This window comes from Petromyzon marinus, chromosome 4, assembly GCF_048934315.1.
Source record: "Petromyzon marinus isolate PM22_M1 ecotype Great Lakes invasive population chromosome 4, UKy_Petmar_22M1.pri1.0, whole genome shotgun sequence".
Classification (NCBI taxonomy): domain Eukaryota; kingdom Metazoa; phylum Chordata; class Hyperoartia; order Petromyzontiformes; family Petromyzontidae; genus Petromyzon; species Petromyzon marinus.
The window spans coordinates 3,286,507-3,308,829 of NC_133670.1; the positions used below are offsets into that span (position 1 = coordinate 3,286,507).

The window sequence follows — 22,323 nt, forward strand, 5'->3', positions numbered from 1 at the left end:
CCTACGAGTCCTACTTGGTACAGGCCGGACCCGCTATTGCCGCCTGTTGGGCCCTGACTGCAGCTACATATTTTCCAGTAGTGGTGGCGGCGTATTACGCCTGACAATTACCCACCACATTAAGAAGCACGATGGTAGCTTGCAGTTGTGTATCGACTTTAGGAAGCTTCATAAGATATCGGTGGCTGACGCGTATCCTCTCCCTCGGATGGACGATTCCCTGGACGCTCTGGCGGGAGCACAGAACTTCTCCACCCTTGATCTCCTGTCCGGATTTTGGCATTTGCCACTAAATGAGGCCTCTAAACCCAAACGGCTTTTCGAACACCTCAAGGCCTGTTTGAATTAAATCAGCTTCCCATGGGACTCCACGCAGCACCGGCTACGTTCCAATGACTGATGGAGCTGGTGCTGGCTGGACTTCAATGGGACTCATGCTTACAATACCTCGACGATGTCATCGTCTTCAGCCGTACGTTCAAAGAACATCTTGATTGGTTACGCGCTGTCTTTCTTAAAATGCGAGCGGCCCATCTCAAATTCAAGCCGCAGAAGTGTTACCCCCTTTAGAAATCCGTGCGGTATCTCGGTCATATTGTCAGTAAATCGGGCATTGCGATAGATCCCGACAAAACCACGTGTGTTCGGACGTGGCCGACCCCCACGTTGATGATGCAGGTGCAGAGTTTTATTGGTTTTGCGTCTTATTATCGCCGGTTTGTCACTGGGTTCGCTACCTTCGCAAAACCTCTCCACGCCTTGACGGTTATGGGTCAGAGGTTTCATTGGGGGGAGGAGGAAGCCGCATTTGTTGCGCTTCGCAATTCCCCTCCGCTACTCTGACTTTGCCATGCCGTGCGTCCTTGATACTGACGCAACCAACACCAGCATTGGCGCGATTCTGTCCCAGGTTGTCAACGGGGTGGAGTGTGTTGTTGCATACGGCAGCAGAGTGCTGTCGCCAGCCGAACAGCGTTACTGTGTCACGCGCCGGGAACTATTAAGGTCTCCCGCATTAACGAGTTGATTGCTCTGGACATCCCTGGTTCGGTTCCCGTCACCCCTCGTGGGAATAAATATTTGTTGGTTGGCGTCGAATATTTATCGCGCTGGCCGATGGCCTGGCAGCTATGGATGGGAGCCATCCGGTAGTGCCACCTAGGCACATGCCATGGTACAATGGTGAGCACACAGGACTTGTAATCAATACAGAGGTACTATGTACAGGGGCGGCAAGCAGCTAAAAAATGGTGCACGTTTATTATAAATACGACATTCTCAAATGGTTTCGAAATTAAGTGTCTTATCAGCAGAATCGTGCAGAGTTTCTGCTGAACATACACAGCATTAGTTCCTAACACACTTTGGCAGAGTTGGTGTCACTGCCCGGGAAAGGAACATTAATGGTGATTTTGTGGAAAGTCAGGTGAAATGGGTGGTTGGTCAGACTGACCAGCACCCTGTGCTGTGTGGATCGCTCGTGGTTCTGGCCACCAATCGCCAAGCAAATTGGTTGCAGAGACTTCCACGTGTAGAGTGACTTCAGTTGTGTGCAACCGAGTTGCGCAACTGCTTGCACCGGCTGTGGCCATGTGCGGAAAGCTAACTCTGGTCAAACCTGGGTTTCGAAGCGCGGTGTAGCGTTAACCATGACACTACCGCTCCACACAATCACACACACGCGAAGATCGACACCAAATACGTGCTCTGTTGCACCGCACAGCAACTCACACGCACACTGCAGTGTCCAATAACAACACAAATGTATTAATCATGACAACCACCTGCTCTGCCACTCAAAGCAATGTCCATCACATGGCCATCAACGCGACACATATAGTTCATCACGGTCACCCGACCAGCAGGAGTCACGTGTGTGAGCAGTCCGTGAATGTCGCCGGGCTATGGTGATGCAGTGGTGTGGGTTGGACAAGGGGCGGATGATGATGTCTGTCGTGGAAATCTGTGGAGCGGCACGGAACAAAAGTGGGACGGGTGGCCCAGTGTGGAGCAGGAGCCGCTCGGCTGGGACGAAGGTGGGGAGGAATCCACTGATCCGGTGGAGGTGTGGGGAGGAGGGCGGGACGCCGCGTGAAGCGCGACTCGTGGGAGTGGTGCCAGGCAGAAGGGGCACCTGGGACTCCGTACGCGGGACCCCGGCCGTTGCACCTGGGCTGGGGGGGGATCCGCTGCCCTGCAGGTGGAGCGAGTCCGGGGGGAAGGTGCTCTCGGTCCGGGTGGATGGGACGAATCAATGCGGATGGAGTTGAGGATTCGAGAGGAGGTTTGCGGAGGCGGGGAGGAAGGCGGCTGTTGCGGGACTTGCGGTAACGCTGCCGTGAAGAATAGGGAGCAAAAGACTCGTGTGTCGGGCCCGGTCTGGTATCACGGTGGCGTGGAGGAACCCAGGGCTCTGGTGGAGGTGGAGGCAGGTGGAAAGCAGGGAGCTCCCAATCCTGGGGGTTAGCTTGATTACTCATGGGTGGAGGTGATGGTGCGAGTGGCGGTGGTGGCGATAGTGGCAGTGGAAGCGATGGCAGAAGTGGAGGTTGAGGCAATGGCAGGAGTGAAGGTGGAGTCGATGTCAGCAGTGGGGGTAGAGTTGATATCAGTGGTGGAGACAATGGCCTGAGTAGAGATGGAGGCGATGGCAGCAGTGGAGTTGAGGATTCGAGAGGAGGTTTGCGGAGGCGGGGAGGAAGGCGGCTGTTGCGGGACTTGCGGTAACGCTGCCGTGAAGAACAGGGAGCAAAAGACTCGTGTGCCGGGCCCGGTCTGGTATCACGGTGGGGTGGAGGAGCCCAGGGCTCTGGTGGAGGTGGAGGCAGGTGGAAAGCAGGGAGCTCCCAATCCTGGGGGTTAGCTTGATTACTCATGGGTGGAGGTGATGGTGCGAGTGGCGGTGGTGGCGATAGTGGCAGTGGAGGCGATGGCAGAAGTGAAGGTTGAGGCAATGGCAGGAGTGAAGGTGGAGTCGATGTCAGCAGTGGGGGTAGAGTTGATATCAGTGGTGGAGGCAATGGCCTGAGTAGAGATGGAGGCGATGGCAGCAGTGGAGCCGATGGCCCGATTGGAGGTGTAGGCGATGGCAGCAGTGGGGGCGATGTCCTGAGTAGAGATGGAGGCGATGGCCTGAGTAGAGGTAGAGGCGATGGCCTGAGTAGAGGTGGAGGCGATGGCCTGAGTTGAGGTGGAGACGATGGCCTGAGTAGAGGTGGAGGCGATGGCCCGAGTAGAGGTGGAGGCGATGGCCCGAGTGGAGGTGGAGGCGATTGCCTGAGTGGAGATGGAGGCGATGGCCTGAGTAGAGGTGGAGGCGATGGCCTGAGTGGAGGTGGAGGCGATGGCCTGAGTAGAGGTGGAGGCGATGGCCCGAGTGGAGGTGGAGAAGATGGCCCGAGTGGAGGTGGAGGCGATGGCCTGAGTGGAGGTGGAGGCGATGGAAGCAGTGGAGGTGGAGTTGATATCAGTGGGGGAGGCGATGGCCTGAGTAGAGATGGAGACGATGTCCTGAGTGGAGGTGGAGGCGATGGCCTGAGTAGAGGTGGAGGCGATGGCCTGAGTTGAGGTGGAGACGATGGCATGAGTAGAGGTGGAGGCGATGGCCTGAGTAGAGATGGAGGCGATGGCCTGAGTAGAGGTGGAGGCGATGGCCTGAGTAGAGGTGGAGGCGATGGCCTGAGTAAAGGTAGAGGCAATGGCCTGAGTAGAGGTGGAGGCGATGGCCTGAGTAGAGGTGGAGGCGATGGCCCGAGTGGAGGTAGAGGCGATTGCCTGAGTGGAGGTGGAGGCGATGGCCTGAGTAGAGGTGGAGGCGATGGCCTGAGTGGAGGTGGAGGCGATGGCCTGAGTAGAGGTGGAGGCGATGGCCTGAGTGGAGGTGGAGGCGATGGCCTGAGTAGAGGTGGAGGCGATGGCCCGAGTGGAGGTGGAGAAGATGGCCTGAGTAGAGGTGGAGGCGATGGCCCGAGTGGAGGTAGAGGCGATTGCCTGAGTGGAGGTGGAGGCGATGGCCTGAGTAGAGGTGGAGGCGATGGCCTGAGTGGAGGTGGAGGCGATGGCCTGAGTAGAGGTGGAGGCGATGGCCCGAGTGGAGGTGGAGAAGATGGCCCGAGTGGAGGTGGAGGCGATGGCCTGAGTGGAGGTGGAGGCGATGGAAGCAGTGGAGGTGGAGTTGATATCAGTGGGGGAGGCGATGGCCTGAGTAGAGATGGAGACGATGGCCTGAGTGGAGGTGGAGGCGATGGCCTGAGTAGAGGTGGAGGCGATGGCCTGAATAGAGGTGGAGGCGATGGCCCGAGTGGAGGTGGAGGCGATGGCCCGAGTGGAGGTGGAGGCGATGGCCCGAGTGGAGGTGGAGGCGATGGAAGCATTGGAGGTGGAGTTGATATCAGTGGGGGAGGCGATGGCCTGAGTAGAGATGGAGGCGATGGCCTGAGTGGAGGTGGAGGCGATGGCAGCGGGGGAGGCGATGGCAGCGGTGGAGGCGATGGCCCGAGTAGAGATGGAGGCAATGGCCCGAGTGGAGGTGGAGGCGATGGCCCCAGTGGGAGCGATGGCCTGAGTGGAGCTGGATTCTTCAGGTGAGGAGCACAGCTCTGCTTGGTGCCGGGGCTGTTTCCCCTCCCCTGCGCCCGCCGCTTTCGTCTCCGCGCCGCGGCCATACGAGCCCAGGGACTCGGTGCTCGGCCGAGACCTCCACCTTTCTTTCTCTGCAGCGCCCGGGAAATCTTCCTCCTTCCGGTCCTCATTCTCATCGCTCTCTGCAAAAGTTACGAAAAACATCAACGGCGTCATTAGCTGAATCTCCCTGCTCCGTGTCTGTGAGTGCGTTGTGACCCTGGGGACAGACTTGCGAGTTTGTTTTTTACGTTTTTGAGCCAGGAGGCCAGGATTGGGAAAAACTTGGGCCACTTTTCATCCAGGCAACTGGAGAGCAGCACAGACTAAGTCTTACTTACCAAACATTTAAACTAACAACAGCATACTCTTTGGTTTCTTTCGGTAAAATCACGTAGATAGAAAAATAACTAATAAAGTGAAACCTTGGATAATTCCTTCTGGAAACGTGCTCTTAATCCAAAGCACTCGTATATCAAAGCGAATTTCCCCCATAAGAAATAATGGAAACTCAGATGATTCGTTCCACAAACCAAAAATACCGTATTCATATAAAAAATATTAATACAAAATACCTTTTTATATTTTTATTATTTAATATAAAGTAATCAAATTTATTAATTACATTTAATCGTGGCTGGTGTGAGGGAGACGAGATAGAGGATGGTTATTGTGTAGGACGACTTTCACTTGCAGTACAGTTACTAAAGAACAGTCACTACACATGGACACAAAATAAAAAAATGCTTTACGCACGCACACGTATTCACAACACTACAGTACTGTAGTAAACAGTATACACGTAGTCACAACACTATAGTACTGTAGTAAACAGTATACACGTGGTCACAACACTATAGTACTATAGTAAACAAGATAGGTTCGCACAGATGTTGACTATACGAGTGAGGCACACCGACTGAGACCGAGCATGGGAGACGATTACCCACAATCCCGCAGTATACACGTGGTCACAACACTATAGTACTATAGTAAACAGTATACACGTGGTCACAACACTATAGTACTGTAGTAAACAGTACACACGTGGTCACAACACTATAGTACTGTAGTAAACAGTATACACGTGGTCACAACACTATAGTACTATAGCAAATACAGTATACACGTGGTCACAACACTACAGTACTATAGTAAACAGTATACACGTGGTCACAACACTATAGTATTGTAGTAAACAGTACACACTTGGTCACAACACTATAGTACTGTAGTAAAGAGTATACACGTGGTCACAACACTATAGTACTGTAGTAAACAGTATACACGTGGTCACACTATAGTACTATAGTAAACAGTACACACGTGGTCACAACACTATAGTACTGTAGTAAACAGTATACACGTGGTCACAACACTATAGTACTGTAGTAAACATTACACACGTGATCACAACACTATAGTACTGTAGTAAACATTACACACGTGGTCACAACACTATAGTACTGTAGCAAACAGTGTACACGTGGTCACAACACTATAGTACTATAGTAAACAGTACACACGTGGTCACACCACTATAGTACTGTAGTAAACAGTATACACGTGGTCACAACATTATAGTACTATAGTAAACAGTATACACGTGGTCACAACACTATAGTACTATAGTAAACAGTATAGACGTGGTCACAACACTATAGTACTATAGTAAACAGTATACACGTGGTCACAACACTATAGTACTGTAGTAAACAGTATATACGTGGTCCCAACACTATAGTACTATAGTAAACAGTATACACGTGGTCCCAACACTATAGTACTATAGTAAACAGTATACACGTGGTAACAACACTACAGTACTATAGTAAACAGTATACACTTGGTCACAACACTATAGTACTGTAGTAAACAGTATACACGTGGTCACAACACTATAGTACCATAGTAAACAGTATACACATGGTCACAACACTATAGTACTATAGGAAACAGTATACACGTGGTCACAACACTATAGTACTGTAGTAAACAGTATACACGTGGTCCCAACACTATAGTACTATAGTAAACAGTATACACGTGGTCACAACAATATAGTACTATAGTAAACAGTATACACGTGGTCACAACACTATAGTACTATAGTAAACAGTATACACGTGGTCACAACACTATAGTACTGTAGTAAACAGTATACACGTGGTCCCAACACTATAGTACTATAGTAAACAGTATACACGTGGTCACAAGACTATAGTACTGTAGTATACAGTATACACGTGGTCACAACACTACAGTACTATAGTAAACAGTATGCACGTGGTCACAACACTATAGTACTGTAGTAAGCAGTATAGACGTGGTCACAACACTATAGTACTATAGTAAACAGTATACACATGGTCACAACACTATAGTACTATAGGAAACAGTATACACGTGGTCACAACACTATAGTACTGTAGTAAACAGTATACACGTGGTCCCAACACTATAGTACTATAGTAAACAGTATACACGTGGTCACAACACTATAGTACTGTAGTATACAGTATACACGTGGTCACAACACTACAGTACTATAGTAAACAGTATGCACGTGGTCACAACACTATAGTACTGTAGTAAACAGTATAGACGTGGTCACAACACTATAGTACTATAGTAAACAGTATACACATGGTCACAACACTATAGTACTATAGTAAACAGTATACACGTGGTCACAACACTATAGTACTGTAGTAAACAGTATACACGTGGTCCCAACACTATAGTACTATAGTAAACAGTATACACGTGGTCACAACACTATAGTACTGTAGTATACAGTATACACGTGGTCACAACACTACAGTACTATAGTAAACAGTATGCACGTGGTCACAACACTATAGTACTGTAGTAAACAGTATAGACGTGGTCACAACACTATAGTACTATAGTAAACAGTATACACATGGTCACAACACTATAGTACTATAGTAAACAGTATACACGTGGTCACAACACTATAGTACTGTAGTAAACAGTATACACGTGGTCACAACACTATAGTACTATAGTAAACAGTATACACATGGTCACAACACTATAGTACTATAGGAAACAGTATACACGTGGTCACAACACTCTAGTACTGTCGTAAACAGTATACACGTGGTCCCAACACTATAGTAATGTAGTAAACATTACACACGTGGTCACAACACTATAGTACTGTAGTAAACAGTGTACACGTGGTCACAACACTATAGTACTATAGTAAACAGTAAACACGTGGTCACAACACTATAGTACTATAGTAAACAGTATACACGTGGTCACAACACTATAGTACTGTAGTAAACAATATACACGTGGTCACAACACTATAGTACTATAGTAAACAGTAAACACGTGGTCACAACACTATAGTACTATAGTAAACAGTATACACGTGGTCACAACACTATAGTACTGTAGTAAACAGTATACACGTGGTCACAACACTATAGTACTGTAGTAAACCGTATACACGTGGTCACAACACTATAGTACTGTAGTAAACAGTATACACGTGGTCACACTATAGTACTATAGTAAACAGTATACACGTGGTCACAACACTATAGTACTGTAGTAAACAGTATACACGTGGTCACAACACTATAGTACTGTAGTAAACATTACACACGTGATCACAACACTATAGGACTGTAGTAAACATTACACACGTGGTCACAACACTATAGTACTGTAGCAAACAGTGTACACGTGGTCACAACACTATAGTACTATAGTAAACAGTACACACGTGGTCACACCACTATAGAACTGTAGTAAACAGTATACACGTGGTCACAACATTAAAGTACTATAGTAAACAGTATACACGTGGTCACAACACTATAGTACTATAGTAAACAGTATAGACGTGGTCACAAAACTATAGTACTATAGCAAACAGTATACACGTGGTCACAACACTATAGTACTGTAGTAAACAGTATACACGTGGTCCCAACACTATAGTACTATAGTAAACAGCATACACGTGGTCACAACACTATAGTACTGTAGTAAACAGTATACACGTGGTCCCAACACTATAGTACTATAGTAAACAGTATACACGTGGTCACAACTCTACAGTACTATAGTAAACAGTATACACTTGGTCACAACACTATAGTACTGTAGTAAACAGTATACACGTGGTCACAACACTATAGTACCATAGTAAACAGTATACACATGGTCACAACACTATAGTACTATAGGAAACAGTATACACGTGGTCACAACACTATAGTACTGTAGTAAACAGTATACACGTGGTCCCAACACTATAGTACTATAGTAAACAGTATACACGTGGTCACAACACTATAGTACTATAGTAAACAGTATACACGTGGTCACAACACTATAGTACTGTAGTAAACAGTATACACGTGGTCACAACACTATAGTACCATAGTAAACAGTATACACATGGTCACAACACTATAGTACTATAGGAAACAGTATACACGTGGTCACAACACTATAGTACTGTAGTAAACAGTATACACGTGGTCACAACACTACAGTACTATAGTAAACAGTATGCACGTGGTCACAACACTATAGTACTGTAGTAAACAGTATAGACGTGGTCACAACACTATAGTACTATAGTAAACAGTATACACGTGGTCACAACACTATAGTACTGTAGTAAACAGTATAGACGTGGTCCCAACACTATAGTACTATAGTAAACAGTATACACGTGGTCACAACACTATAGTACTGTAGTATACAGTATACACGTGGTCACAACACTACAGTACTATAGTAAACAGTATGCACGTGGTCACAACACTATAGTACTGTAGTAAACAGTATAGACGTGGTCACAACACTATAGTACTATAGTAAACAGTATACACATGGTCACAACACTATAGTACTATAGGAAACAGTATACACGTGGTCACAACACTATAGTACTGTAGTAAACAGTATACACGTGGTCCCAACACTATAGTAAACAGTATACACGTGGTCACAACACTATAGTACTGTAGTATACAGTATACACGTGGTCACAACACTACAGTACTATAGTAAACAGTATGCACGTGGTCACAACACTATAGTACTGTAGTAAACAGTATAGACGTGGTCACAACACTATAGTACTATAGTAAACAGTATACACATGGTCACAACACTATAGTACTATAGTAAACAGTATACACGTGGTCACAACACTATAGTACTGTAGTAAACAGTATACACGTGGTCCCAACACTATAGTACTATAGTAAACAGTATACACGTGGTCACAACACTATAGTACTGTAGTATACAGTATACACGTGGTCACACCACTACAGTACTATAGTAAACAGTATGCACGTGGTCACAACACTATAGTACTGTAGTAAACAGTATAGACGTGGTCACAACACTATAGTACTATAGTAAACAGTATACACATGGTCACAACACTATAGTACTATAGGAAACAGTATACACGTGGTCACAACACTATAGTACTGTAGTAAACAGTATACACGTGGTCCCAACACTATAGTAAACAGTATACACGTGGTCACAACACTATAGTACTGTAGTATACAGTATACACGTGGTCACAACACTACAGTACTATAGTAAACAGTATGCACGTGGTCACAACACTATAGTACTGTAGTAAACAGTATAGACGTGGTCACAACACTATAGTACTATAGTAAACAGTATACACATGGTCACAACACTATAGTACTATAGGAAACAGTATACACGTGGTCACAACACTATAGTACTGTAGTAAACAGTATACACGTGGTCCCAACACTATAGTACTATAGTAAACAGTATACACGTGGTCACAACACTATAGTACTGTAGTATACAGTATACACGTGGTCACACCACTACAGTACTATAGTAAACAGTATGCACGTGGTCACAACACTATAGTACTGTAGTAAACAGTATAGACGTGGTCACAACACTATAGTACTATAGTAAACAGTATACACATGTTCACAACACTATAGTACTATAGTAAACAGTATACACGTGGTCACAACACTATAGTACTGTAGTAAACAGTATATACGTGGTCCCAACACTATAGTACTATAGTAAACAGTATACACGTGGTCACAACACTATAGTACTGTAGTAAACAGTATACACGTGGTCCCAACACTATAGTACTATAGTAAACAGTATACACGTGGTCACAACACTATAGTACTGTAGTAAACAGTATACACGTGGTCCCAACACTATAGTACTATAGTAAACAGTATACACGTGGTCAAAACACTATAGTACTATAGTAAACAGTATATACGTGGTCACAACACTATAGTACTATATTAAACAGTATACACGTGGTCACAACACCATAGTACTGTAGTAAACAGTATACACGTGGTCACAACACAAGCAATCGTCTTCAGGTGAAATAATACAGCAGGCTGACTGCTGAGACAGGAAGAAATGTAGCGAGAGAGCTACTGCAACCAAAGGTTACACTATATACGTTTGTGGTGGGATTTGCAAGTAAATGTAAGATCGCAGAGCAAGCATACCCCGGCTAATCCCTCGGCTACTCCGAGGGGGAGTGGGAGCGGAGGGGCTGCCGTAACGGGCGAGATAGTGGGGGTGAAATTTACAGAGGGTACAAGCTGATAGAAAGAGGATCAAACTCAGCAAACTTAGAAATGTAATGCAACTCATTGAGTCGGCCAACACAACAAATAATACTTTGCCTGGTTGATCACCGTCCTTCTCTGCTTGTGTGTCTCCCTGTGTGTGGGGAGCGGTGGTGCAGCTGTTAGCGCTACGCTGCGCTATAAACCTGGCGACCCGGGTTCGATTCCCGCTCACGGCCAACACCAGTGACGATTATCTGAACCGGTCCCGGGCCTCCCCTAGGTCGACTCAGCCTCAAATGAGTACCTGGTGCGGTGTGTAAACATCGCCACTAGGGAGACAAAGGCGGTCGGGCGTGGTGCTGGCCACCCACCCCCTCGTGTACTGTTCCGGCCTTCGCAGGTGCTCGCTAACAGCACTTGCCCCTACAGTCTGTTCAGGCTATACGGGGGATCTTTGTGTCTCCCTGTCTGTGTTTGGTCTCTCTCTCTCAAATTTAGTTTCACCTGATGACGACTGCTTGAGTTGCAATCGAAACGTCGTATTCTATTATTTTGTTTATTTTTTCTACGTGACTTTACCGAAAGACCATTGAGTAACAACAGTGTTTTTACGAATCACAGCTAAGAGACAAACAACATTATATTTTCTATTAAACATAACATTTTAATAACATGTTAAAAAATACTTTAAATCTCATCACTGCTCCTCATACTCAATCCGTGATCAGTGCCGGATTATCCTCGGAACAAAATAATCATTAGCTGTGGGCCCCGCACTTTCAAGCGCCCCGCGCTAAATGATCTCACCCTATAAATCCCCGTTCAGTGATTCTGTACTTGCTCTATTACTATAGTAAAATTACAATTACTTTACTATGCAAGTTAAAAACTTCGTGCTTTATAATTGTGTTTTTTATTTATTCTGGGCACCTTTATAATATAAGCTACAGGACCCGCACGAGCTTAATCCGGCACTGTCCGGGATACTGTTCCAGTGCCCAACCAGGCTGTTGAAGACACCGTGAGTGGAGTTGAGGGGGATCGGTGGAGGTGTGAAGGGGGTGAGTGATGCCGACGGGCTGCGAGGGGGTCATCCGAGAGGGTGCCCAGTGGGGAGATGAAGCAATGAAATCGCTCCACGTGCAGGTGCTGGGTGGATTACTGCACAGCGGCATCGTGGGAGGTGGCGACGGCTCGTGGAGGTCTCTACCCACTAGTGGATTGACCATGGCTGATGGTGGTGATGATGATGGATGTTGCTCACTCACTTGGCGACGTATGAAACGCCAGAGATGCACGGCGATGTGCAGGGTGTTCAGCAGCATGGTGGAGCTGATGGCCTCCTTGCAGCCGCTGTACAGCTGACCTACAGCGTGGAGCAGAGCAGGGAGCACGCTGTCCACAATGTCCTCACTGTGGCTACTGAACATCGGTCCCCAGGTGGCGACCCCTGCTGATGCAGAGACGTTCTTCATGAGTCCCGAGTAGTTGATCGTGGTGGTGGTGTTGGAGCCGTTGATGACCGAACCCCCACGCCGAGATCCTCCGAGGAGCTCCACCATCGGCTGCGTGAGCAGCAGAACCACAGTGAGGACAGCCGTGAAGATCGCCATGGTGGTGGTGGTGGCGAAGGTCTCTGAAGAACTCGAAGTGGAGGAGCAGCGTGGGGCGAGGTGGTTTCCTCTCCAGGAGCCGACTCCACTCTGACCTCTGCCGTGACGTCACCGGGCCATGACGTCACCGTGACGTCAGAAGTTTCCACGGCTCTTACGTCATTATAGCGTTTGGAACGTGGCTGTGCAATGGAACATCAACACGTGATGCACTACAACACTGTATTGTTTATAGAATTGTAATACAATACTAATTATTCACATCTGAGACAGAACATCGGCAGAGGAGGGAGCCTCACTCCTCACTTCTCCCAACCAGCTTAAAAGTCGCTACGAATCTTAACAGCGTTCATTGAAGCTCTGTGGATGTGTAGGCCTTACTTTAACATATATTTCTGTGACCAGTCACAAGCTAATCCCTTAGCTATTTCAATGCTAAATTACTAGTTGCCTCCGTGGATGTGTAGGTTTTTACTTTAACATAGCCATTTCCGTGACCAGTCACAAGCTAATCCCTCAGCTATTTGCACAAGCTAATCCCTTAGCTATTTCAATGCTAAATTACTAGTTGCCTCTGTGGATGTGTAGGTTTTGACTTTAACATAGCCATTCCTGTGACCAGTCACAAGCTAATCCCTTAGCTATTTCAATGCTAAATTACTAGTTGCCTCTGTGGATGTGTCGGTTTTGACTTTAACATAACCAATTCCGTGACCAGTCACAAGCTAATCCCTCAGCTATTGATATGTAAACTCCTTTGTCAAGGTGCCTTACTTCTCCCAACCGGCTTAAAAGTCGCTATGAATCTTAACATCGTTAATTGAAGCTCTGTCGTCCCGACAGTACTGTACCTTTCACCTAAAGACGGCCGCTTGCGTTGTGGCCAAAACGTCGTGAGAATTTTATTGTTTTTTTATTATTTTATTCTCATTCTACGTGACTTTACCGAAAGAACCAAAGAAAATAAAATAATAAAGATATAAAACAATAAAATTCCCCAAATCAAAATTCATATACTGTTGATTTATTCACTCCATCTCCGCAGTGGACACTGCCGGTTGTGTTCCTTCCTTAGCTCCCATTCCCACGTTAGTCTCGACCACCGGCCGTCATCACTTCAAGTTGTGTGTCCTGCCTCACCCCACCTTTCTAAACTAAAATTACGTCCTTAATTATATGAAGTCATATGAAGTCCAATTGACGTGTCCGTCTTCCAGTATCAGTGTAATTCTTAGGATGTGCATCATCTCTACGCTTCCTTGTGCATTACTAAACATTGGTTCTACTTTCCGTTTGTGATGCATCTGTTTGAAAAAAACGTTCTGCTTAAGGCATATGGCTCAGTTACGTTTCATTATTAAGTTAAGATAACAATAAGCACTTTGTTCTGCCCTGATACACCTCTCTTAATCATTTTCATCCGTCTTCCCCTTCAACAACCGCCCTACGTGTAGATGCACTTCTGTGTTTTCAAGGCTGTGTCCCTGTTCTTTTTGCGTTCAGTTTGTTATTCCCCCGCACCTCCAGTAAAGCATGGTTGGCTGCGTACGGTGCGAAAGAAGTTCACCATGCAAACATACGCTGCGTTGAAAAATGATTCTACTGACTGCAGACCAATCCTGGACAGATTTCTCAATACGAGTGCAATATCGAGGGTACAGATCAATACCAACTGAACACAGATGCTAATTCATGGACGGGTGGCAACTCTAGCCATGCCCATGCAAACATACACAACATCTTGACCATGAATCGCCTATGCGGCAGATTAAATGTCAAGCATTATACATTGAATTTCGCTCTACTTTTGTTCGTTTTGATTTATTTTGGCGCAGTTTCAAGTAAGTATTTTTAATAGAATTATTGTATTGCCATTTACTGTATAATTGTGATAATAGACCAAGCACTGAGACATTGCCCAGGGTTGGTCTACAATCGAAAAGGTTGCAACCCCATAGCACACCCTCATGTGTTCCAGTGTTAACACATCGTATGTTTGTATCTTGAAATTCTTTCGCACCGTACGTAGCCCACCGCTCCCCCCACCACACACGTGCACAGCAGCTCCAGAGAGCGACTTTTGGGTCAGAGGTAGCCGCATTGTACTGGGGCCGTCCATAAATGAGGGGGGGGGGGGGTTGAGAAATGTGACGTCACATCAAAATGCGCAACTTTAAATAAATATAGACAACACGTTCTACGTAATTAAATAGACTTTTTAATAAATATTTTCTCCTACAACATCAGAGTGCAGCGCCACATTAAATAAGCACCACGATGACAATAGTTTAAAGCGATATGAAGCATGCTTTATTTTGGGGGGGGGGCACAGCTTTGTACCGTCATATTTGAGGGGGGGCTCTGACTCTTTGTGACGCCGCGTGACGATGGGAGGGGGGGTCAAAAATCGTCTAAAATCGCGTGACGTCATTTATGGACGGCCCCCACAGCGTGAAATAGCGCAACAAACCGAACCCGCGTACAGCGAGGGAAGCCCTGGCTGGTTTATCATTCATTAATCTCCAGTTCAGTCACAAACGAATCTCTTAGAGCCGAAGGCGCGATCCAGTATCACGTTGGCATGCCGTGTCAACCCGTACGGGGTTACCCCGTATTGGTGTACAGGGAGATTGAGTTCTCAGGTCCATACGGCTTACTAGAGCCGTTTCAAAACGGGCAAAACAATGTTTTGTGTTTCTCCCCTTGTGATGGGACTTTGTAGGATGAACGTTGAGATTTGTAAGGGGCACGGGGTGACCAATAAGGTCTGAATTGGTCTGTAATAAGAGAGGCAATGGTTAGGGGTTGACAGGTGTGCGTTGGCACTGCGTGCCACGTCGCGTTGTCATACAGCTGACACTCCGATGAGCAATGATTCGGCGACGCACGGTGCCAAAGGGGCCGTCCATAAATGACGTCACGCGACTTCTGACGATTTTTGACCCCAACCCCCCATTGTCACACGGCGTCACAAAAAGTCAGACCCCCCCCTCAAATATGACGTCACAAAGCTTTGGCCCCCCTCCCACCAAATAAAACATGCTTCAAATCGCTTTAAACTATTGTAATTGTAGTGCGTATTTAATGTGGCGCTGCACTCTGATGTTGTAGGAGAAAACATTTATTAAAAAGTATATTTAATTAAGTAGAACGTGTCGTCTATATTTATTTAAAGTTGCGCATTTTGATGTGACGTCACATTTCTCACCCCCCCCCCCCCTCGTCACACATCGTCACAAATGTCTGATCGCCCCCCCCCCAGGTGCGTGACGTCATTTATGGACGGCCCCAAAGACGTTCAACATTCGTGCGTATCCGCCGTGATGTGGGGCGAAGTAATATTCTAATCTTATTATCCGCGATGCCTGCAGGATTAGCTTTTTTCTTCTTCGTCTTCCAAAGCAGATTATTAATGAGAATATTGATGGAATTTCCCCCAGTGCATGTTGGCTGGGGAAGGGCTGTTTAAGACCCGCGGTGAACCCGCTCATCTCCACGTATCGTTCGTTTCAAGTGGATGCTTGTTGTCAACACCGCCATATTGACAGCACTCGCAATCATCCCATACTCAATTGAAACTCTTCTTAAGTAATTGCTTATTGTGTTTAGTTCCTTGTCCTTATCTCATACCTCCGATTAGCACGGTGGGCTACGTACGGTGCGAAAGAATTTCAAGATACAAACATACGATGTGTTAACACTGGAACACATGAGGGTGTGCTATGGGGTTGCCACCTTTTCGATTGTAGACCAACCCTGGGCAATGTCTCAGTGCTTGGTCTATTATCATAATTATACAGTAAATGACAATACAATAATTGTATAAAAAATACTTACTTGAAACTGCTCCAAAATCAATCAAAACGAACAAAAGTAGATCGGAATTCAATGTAAAATGCTTGACATTTAATCTGCCGCATAGGCGATTCATGGTCAAGATGTTGTGTATGTTTGTATGGGCATGGCTAGAGTTGCCAACCGTCCGAGAAATAGCATCTGTGTTCAGGTCGTATTGATCTGTACCCTCGATATTGCACTCGTATTGAGAAATCTGTCCAGGTTTGGTCTGCTATCAGTAGAATCATTTTTCAACGCAGCGTATGTTTGCATGGTGAACTTCTTTCGCACCGTACGCTGCCAACCATGCTTTAATGGAGGTGCGGGGGAATGACAAACTGAACGCAAAAAGAACAGGGACACAGCCTTGAAAACACAGAAGTGCATTTGCACGTAGGGCGGTTGTTGAAGGGGAAGAGGGATGAAAATGATTAAGAGAGGCGTATCAGGGCAGAGCAAAGTGCTTATTATTATCTTAACTTAATAATGAAACGTAACTGAGCCATATGCCTTAAGCAGAACGTTTTTTTCAAACAGATGCATCACAAACAGAAAATATAACCAATGTTTAGAAATGCACAAGGAAGCGTAGAGATGATGTGCATCCTAAGAACAACACTGATACTGGAAGACGGACACGTCAATTGGACTTCATATGCAAATTAAGGACGTAATTTTAGTTTAGAAAGGTGGGGTGAGGCAGGACACACAACTTGAAGTGATGACGGCCGGTGGTCGAGACTAACGTGGGAATGGGAGCTAAGGAAGGAACACAACCGGCAGTGTCCACTGCGGAGATGGAGTGAATAAATCAACAGTATATGAATTTTGATTTGGATAATTTTATTGTTTTATATCTTTATTATTTTATTTTCTTTGGTTCTTTCGGTAAAGTCACGTAGAATGAGAATAAAATAATAAAATAACACGATAAAATTCTCACGACGTTTTGGCCACAACGCAAGCGGCCGTCTTTAGGTGAAAGGTAACTGTCGGGACGACAGAGCTTCAATTAACGATGTTAAGATTCGTAGAGACTTTTAAGCTGGTTGGGATAAGTGAAGCACCTTGACAAAGGGGTTTACATATCAATAGCTGAGGGATTAGCTTGTGACTGGTCACGGAATTGGCTATGTTAAAGTCAAAACCTACACATCCACAGAGGCAACTAGTAATTTAGCATTGAAATAGCTAAGGGATTAGCTTGTGACTGGTCACAGGAATGGCTATGTTAAAGTCAAAACCTACACATCCACAGAGGCAACTAGTAATTTAGCATTGAAATAGCTAAGGGATTGGTTTGTGCAAATAGCTGAGGGATTATCTTTATTATTTTATTGTTTCCCTTCTACGTGACTTTACCGAAAGAACCAAGAATATAGTATATGAATTAGATCATTTATTTATTTTGCTAACTTTACAATTAATCGTACATTTTAATTGTACTAGTTTAATGTCTTCAGGTTTAGTTTCTAATTCTCTAGGATAAAACAAGTTATTTTGTCAAAAAGAATGACGTTAATTGGCGCATACATTGAAAGTGCAATTTTAAATGAACCGTGTCAGTCTTCAAATACTGTTCTGGTTATTCCCACCTTGTTGGTGTCCCTATTGTCTCCTGCACCCACTAACAACGGAGTTATTGTTGGGATGGAGAGAAGCACAGCCAGCAGCCAGCCAGGAAACTCGAGACATAGAATATATTAATAGCAGCATGACTTACACTGCTACAGCAGCGAGGTGGTCATGTAACTATTTACATTCTCTGTGTCGCAAACATTAAATGGCAACTAATCTTTCCGTGGTACGCTTGTCCCCACGATTTGAGGACCAATTCCTTAGCGAAGAATTTACTACCAATTGAAGGATGATACAAGTGAAATGTGAAGTGGTAAGATTGATCTTAGATCATTGCAAGCCAATCCCAGATTCTGAGTGCGGAGTGACTCGGCAGGGCCGACGGCGTGAGCCTGGCACCTTGGGAGTTGTCATGGTCAGGGAGCAATGAGGCCGCGTTACCGGTTGTCTTAGTTTTGGGGAATTCTGTGTCCAGAACTCTGGTCCACAGTAACGATGAAACAAACACAATGTAGAAAAAAAGAACAGTTGCAACTCTTGCAGGAAAATGAAAGGTATTTTATTACAAAAAACAAACATCATTTACCATTCACACAAACAGTATAGTATTATAGTAGTTCGAAAATTAGACTGTGGAAAAGTCATATGTAATGATGAAAAATAATTAAAGATAACATTTATCATTATCTTATTGCAATATATGAACGTGTAATGGCAAATTAAAACGATGCGATACAATTTGACACTCCTTTACAGCGATACACTTAATCCAATGAAGTTGAATGTGAACGCTGAAACACGTAAATATTACTGAACATAGCGTGGATAAAAGAAACTGCTCTTTGGTTTTTTCGGTAAAGTCACGTAGAAATAAGAAATAATAAAATACAATTACAGAATAGCATATTCCCTGGCAGTAGCTACGAGCAGATGCCAGGGGCAGCCAGAAGCGTCCAGAATGACGCAGCTGCTCCCAGGGGCTTACATCATCCGCCCAGAATCAAGAGCGTGACTCGTGTCTCAGGCTGCAGTTTATGACAAGTTCACTACAATAGCATTTAGTTCACCCTGCCAATGTGTAAGTATCAAACCATAACATTACGTATATTTTAAAAATAACCATTGTACAGAATTGATAGTTTTTTTATTAATTAAGTTAAATGTAAGGGACATTCGTTGTTTTTGTGTGACTCAGTCTTTCCTGATAAGGCTGATGATGTCATTGTGCTGTGTAAGCGAGAATTTAAGTTTCGGTTTGTATCACCCTTCAAAGTGTAGTAATTTCAGTTAAATATAGAAGAGCACATCACTCTGTTTTACATTCATTATGAGTGCTGAGTGAATTCCATGGCAGTAAACTGCTCACAAACTGCACCCTGAGACACGAGTCACGCTCTAGATTCTGTGCGGATGGAGGAAGCCCCTGGGAGCAGCTGCGTCATTCTGGACGCTTCTGGCTCCCCCTGGCATCTGCTCGTAGCTACTGCCAGGGCTATAAAAGCAGCTCCTGTAGCTGCACTGGCAGAACATCGGCGGAGGAGGGAGCAGCGCTCACAGCTGAAGCGAGCCTCACTGTGAAGCACATCAACAAGCATGGCCCTGAGTGTTTACTTCCCTGCGATGCACGTGATGGAGAGGAGCGTCTGGCCAGGCTGGCCGGTCTGGAACCCCCGCGGTGAAAGTCTCTTCCAGCAGCTGCAGCGAGACATGAGGAGCGAGATCGAGAGGATGGAGAGAATCTTCCGTGGAGTCGATCAGCTCAGCAGCCACACGCGGGCCCCGGGCAGCCACGGAGACGCACTGCTGCAGCAGCCGGCCGTGAGCAGTGGGTTCCAGATTGAAGATCCACAGGAGCAGGGAGGCGGGTTTGTCGCGTCCCTGGACGTGCAGGACTTCTCCCCACAGGACCTGGCCGTGAAGGTGTCTGGAGACAAGCTGGTGGTGGCCGGACGGCGCGAGGTGAAGAGCGGAGAAGTCAGCAGCGGCAGCTACAGCCACAGCTGCCAGGAGTTCCACAGGGAGACGCAGCTGCCCAGGGACGTGGACCCGCAGAGCGTGAGCTGCTGCTTGACTGAAGACGGGAAGCTGAAGTTCAAGGCTCAGCGCCGCGCCCTCCCTGCAGCGGCCGAGAGGGTGGTGGTCATTGAGCAGCCAGCGACAGCGACTCCTGGCACGGCCTCTCAGTCCACTGGCACCACTCATGCGTAGAGTGGCGCCTGGAGCATCCATTCCAACAACCTGCTTCATTGATGTTTTAATTGTGTGGATATTTAGTTAAATCAGTTTCTTCTATCCACGCTATGTTCAGTAATATTTAGTGTTTCAGCGTTTACATTCAACTTCATTGGATTAAGTGTATCGCTGTAAAGGATTGTCAAATTGTATCGCATCGTTTTAATTTGCCATTACACGTTCATATATTGCAATAAGATAATGATAAATGTTATCTTCAAGTATTTTTCATCATTACACATGACTATTTTCCACAGTCTAATTTTCGAACTACTATAATACTATAGTGTTTGTGTGAATTTTAATGATGTTTGTTTTTTGTAATAAAATGCCTTTTAATTTCCGTATTCGTGTAAAGGGAAATTGATTTTTCAGGTCCATACGGCTTACTACAGCCGTTTTATAACGGGCAAAACAATGTTTTGTGTTTCTCCCCTTGTGATGGGACTTTGTAGGATGAACGTTGAGATTTGTAAGGGGCACGGGGTGACCAATAAGGTCTGAATTGGTCTGTAATAAGAGAGGCAATGGTTTGGGGTTGACAGGTGTAAGTTGGCACTGCGTGCCACGTCGCGTTGTCATACAGCTGGCACTCCGATGAGCAATGATTCAGCGACGCACGGTGCCAAAGGGGCCGTCCATAAATGACGTCACGCGATTTTTGACCCCCCCCATCGTCACGCGGCGTCACAAAAGTCAGACCCCCCCCTCCATCAAATATGACGTCACAGAGCTGTGCCCCGCCCCTCCCCAAACATATAAAACATGCTTCAAATCGCTTTAAACTATTGTCATTGTAGTGCGTATTTAATGTGGCGCTGCACTCTGATGTTGTAGGAGAAAACATTTATTAAAAAGTCTATTTAATTAAGTAGAACGTGTCGTCTATATTTATTTAAAGTTGCGCATTTTGAGGTGACGTCACATTTCTCAACCCCCCCCCATCGTCACACATCGTCACAAATGTCTGACCCCCCCCGCCCCCCCCTAGGTGCGTGACGTCATTTATGGACGGCCCCAGTGCAATGCGGCTACCTCTGACCCAAAAGTCGCTCTCTGGAGTTGCTGTGCGCGTGTGTGGTGGGGGGAGCGGTGGCGCAGCGGTTAGCGCACTGCGCTCTGAACCCCGACTACACGAGTTCGAATCCTGGGTCCCCCTTCCCCCTCGGTCGACTCAGCCTCAAATGAGTACCTGGTGCGCGGTGTGTAGTAAACATCGCCACTGGGGGAGACAAAGGCGGCCGGGCGTGGTGTTGGCCAACCACCCCGTCGTGTGCCACAGTGTCGATCTTAATCGGTGCTGCCACTCGCTAACAACACTTGCCCCAACAGTCTGTCACAGGCTACACGGGGGATCTTTGTCTTTGTTGGACTGTGAGCGCTGTCCCCTTTACGCGCCCCAGTGTTTTTATGTATTTGGAACGTCGCCGACTGTGTCCACGCTGTTCACTTCCCGACGTAACATGGCTGACTGTGCCTCCACGTTGTTGACTTCCCCACGTAACATGGCTGACTCTGTCTCCACGGTGTTGACTTCCCCACGTAACATGGCTGACTCTGTCTCCACGGTGTTGACTTCCCCACATAACATGGCTGACTGCCTCCACAGTGTTCACTTCCCCACATAACATGGCTGAATGTGCCTCCACGTTGTTGACTTCCCCACATAACATGGCTGAATGTGCCTCCACGTTGTTGACTTCCCCACATAACATGGCTGACTCTGTCTCCACGGTGTTGACTTCCCCACATAACATGGCTGACTGCCTCCACGGTGTTCACTTCCCCACGTAACATGGCTGACTGCCTCCACGGTGTTCACTTCCCCA

At 46.2% G+C, this 22,323-nt stretch overlaps 1 protein-coding gene across 1 annotated transcript; it reads right to left on the reverse strand.

Moving 5' to 3' along the window:
* Positions 1–1,746: 1,746 nt before the first annotated feature.
* Positions 1,747–21,959, reverse strand: LOC142906401 (uncharacterized). Its single transcript, XM_076054080.1, has 3 exons — positions 21,923–21,959; positions 12,503–12,643; positions 1,747–4,763 (listed from the first exon to the last, which is right to left on the reverse strand). Exons 1-3 carry the CDS (start codon positions 21,957–21,959, stop codon positions 2,869–2,871), a joined length of 2,073 nt encoding a protein of 690 aa, XP_075910195.1. The 3' UTR covers positions 1,747–2,868.
* Between the last annotated feature and the right edge of the window lie 364 nt (positions 21,960–22,323).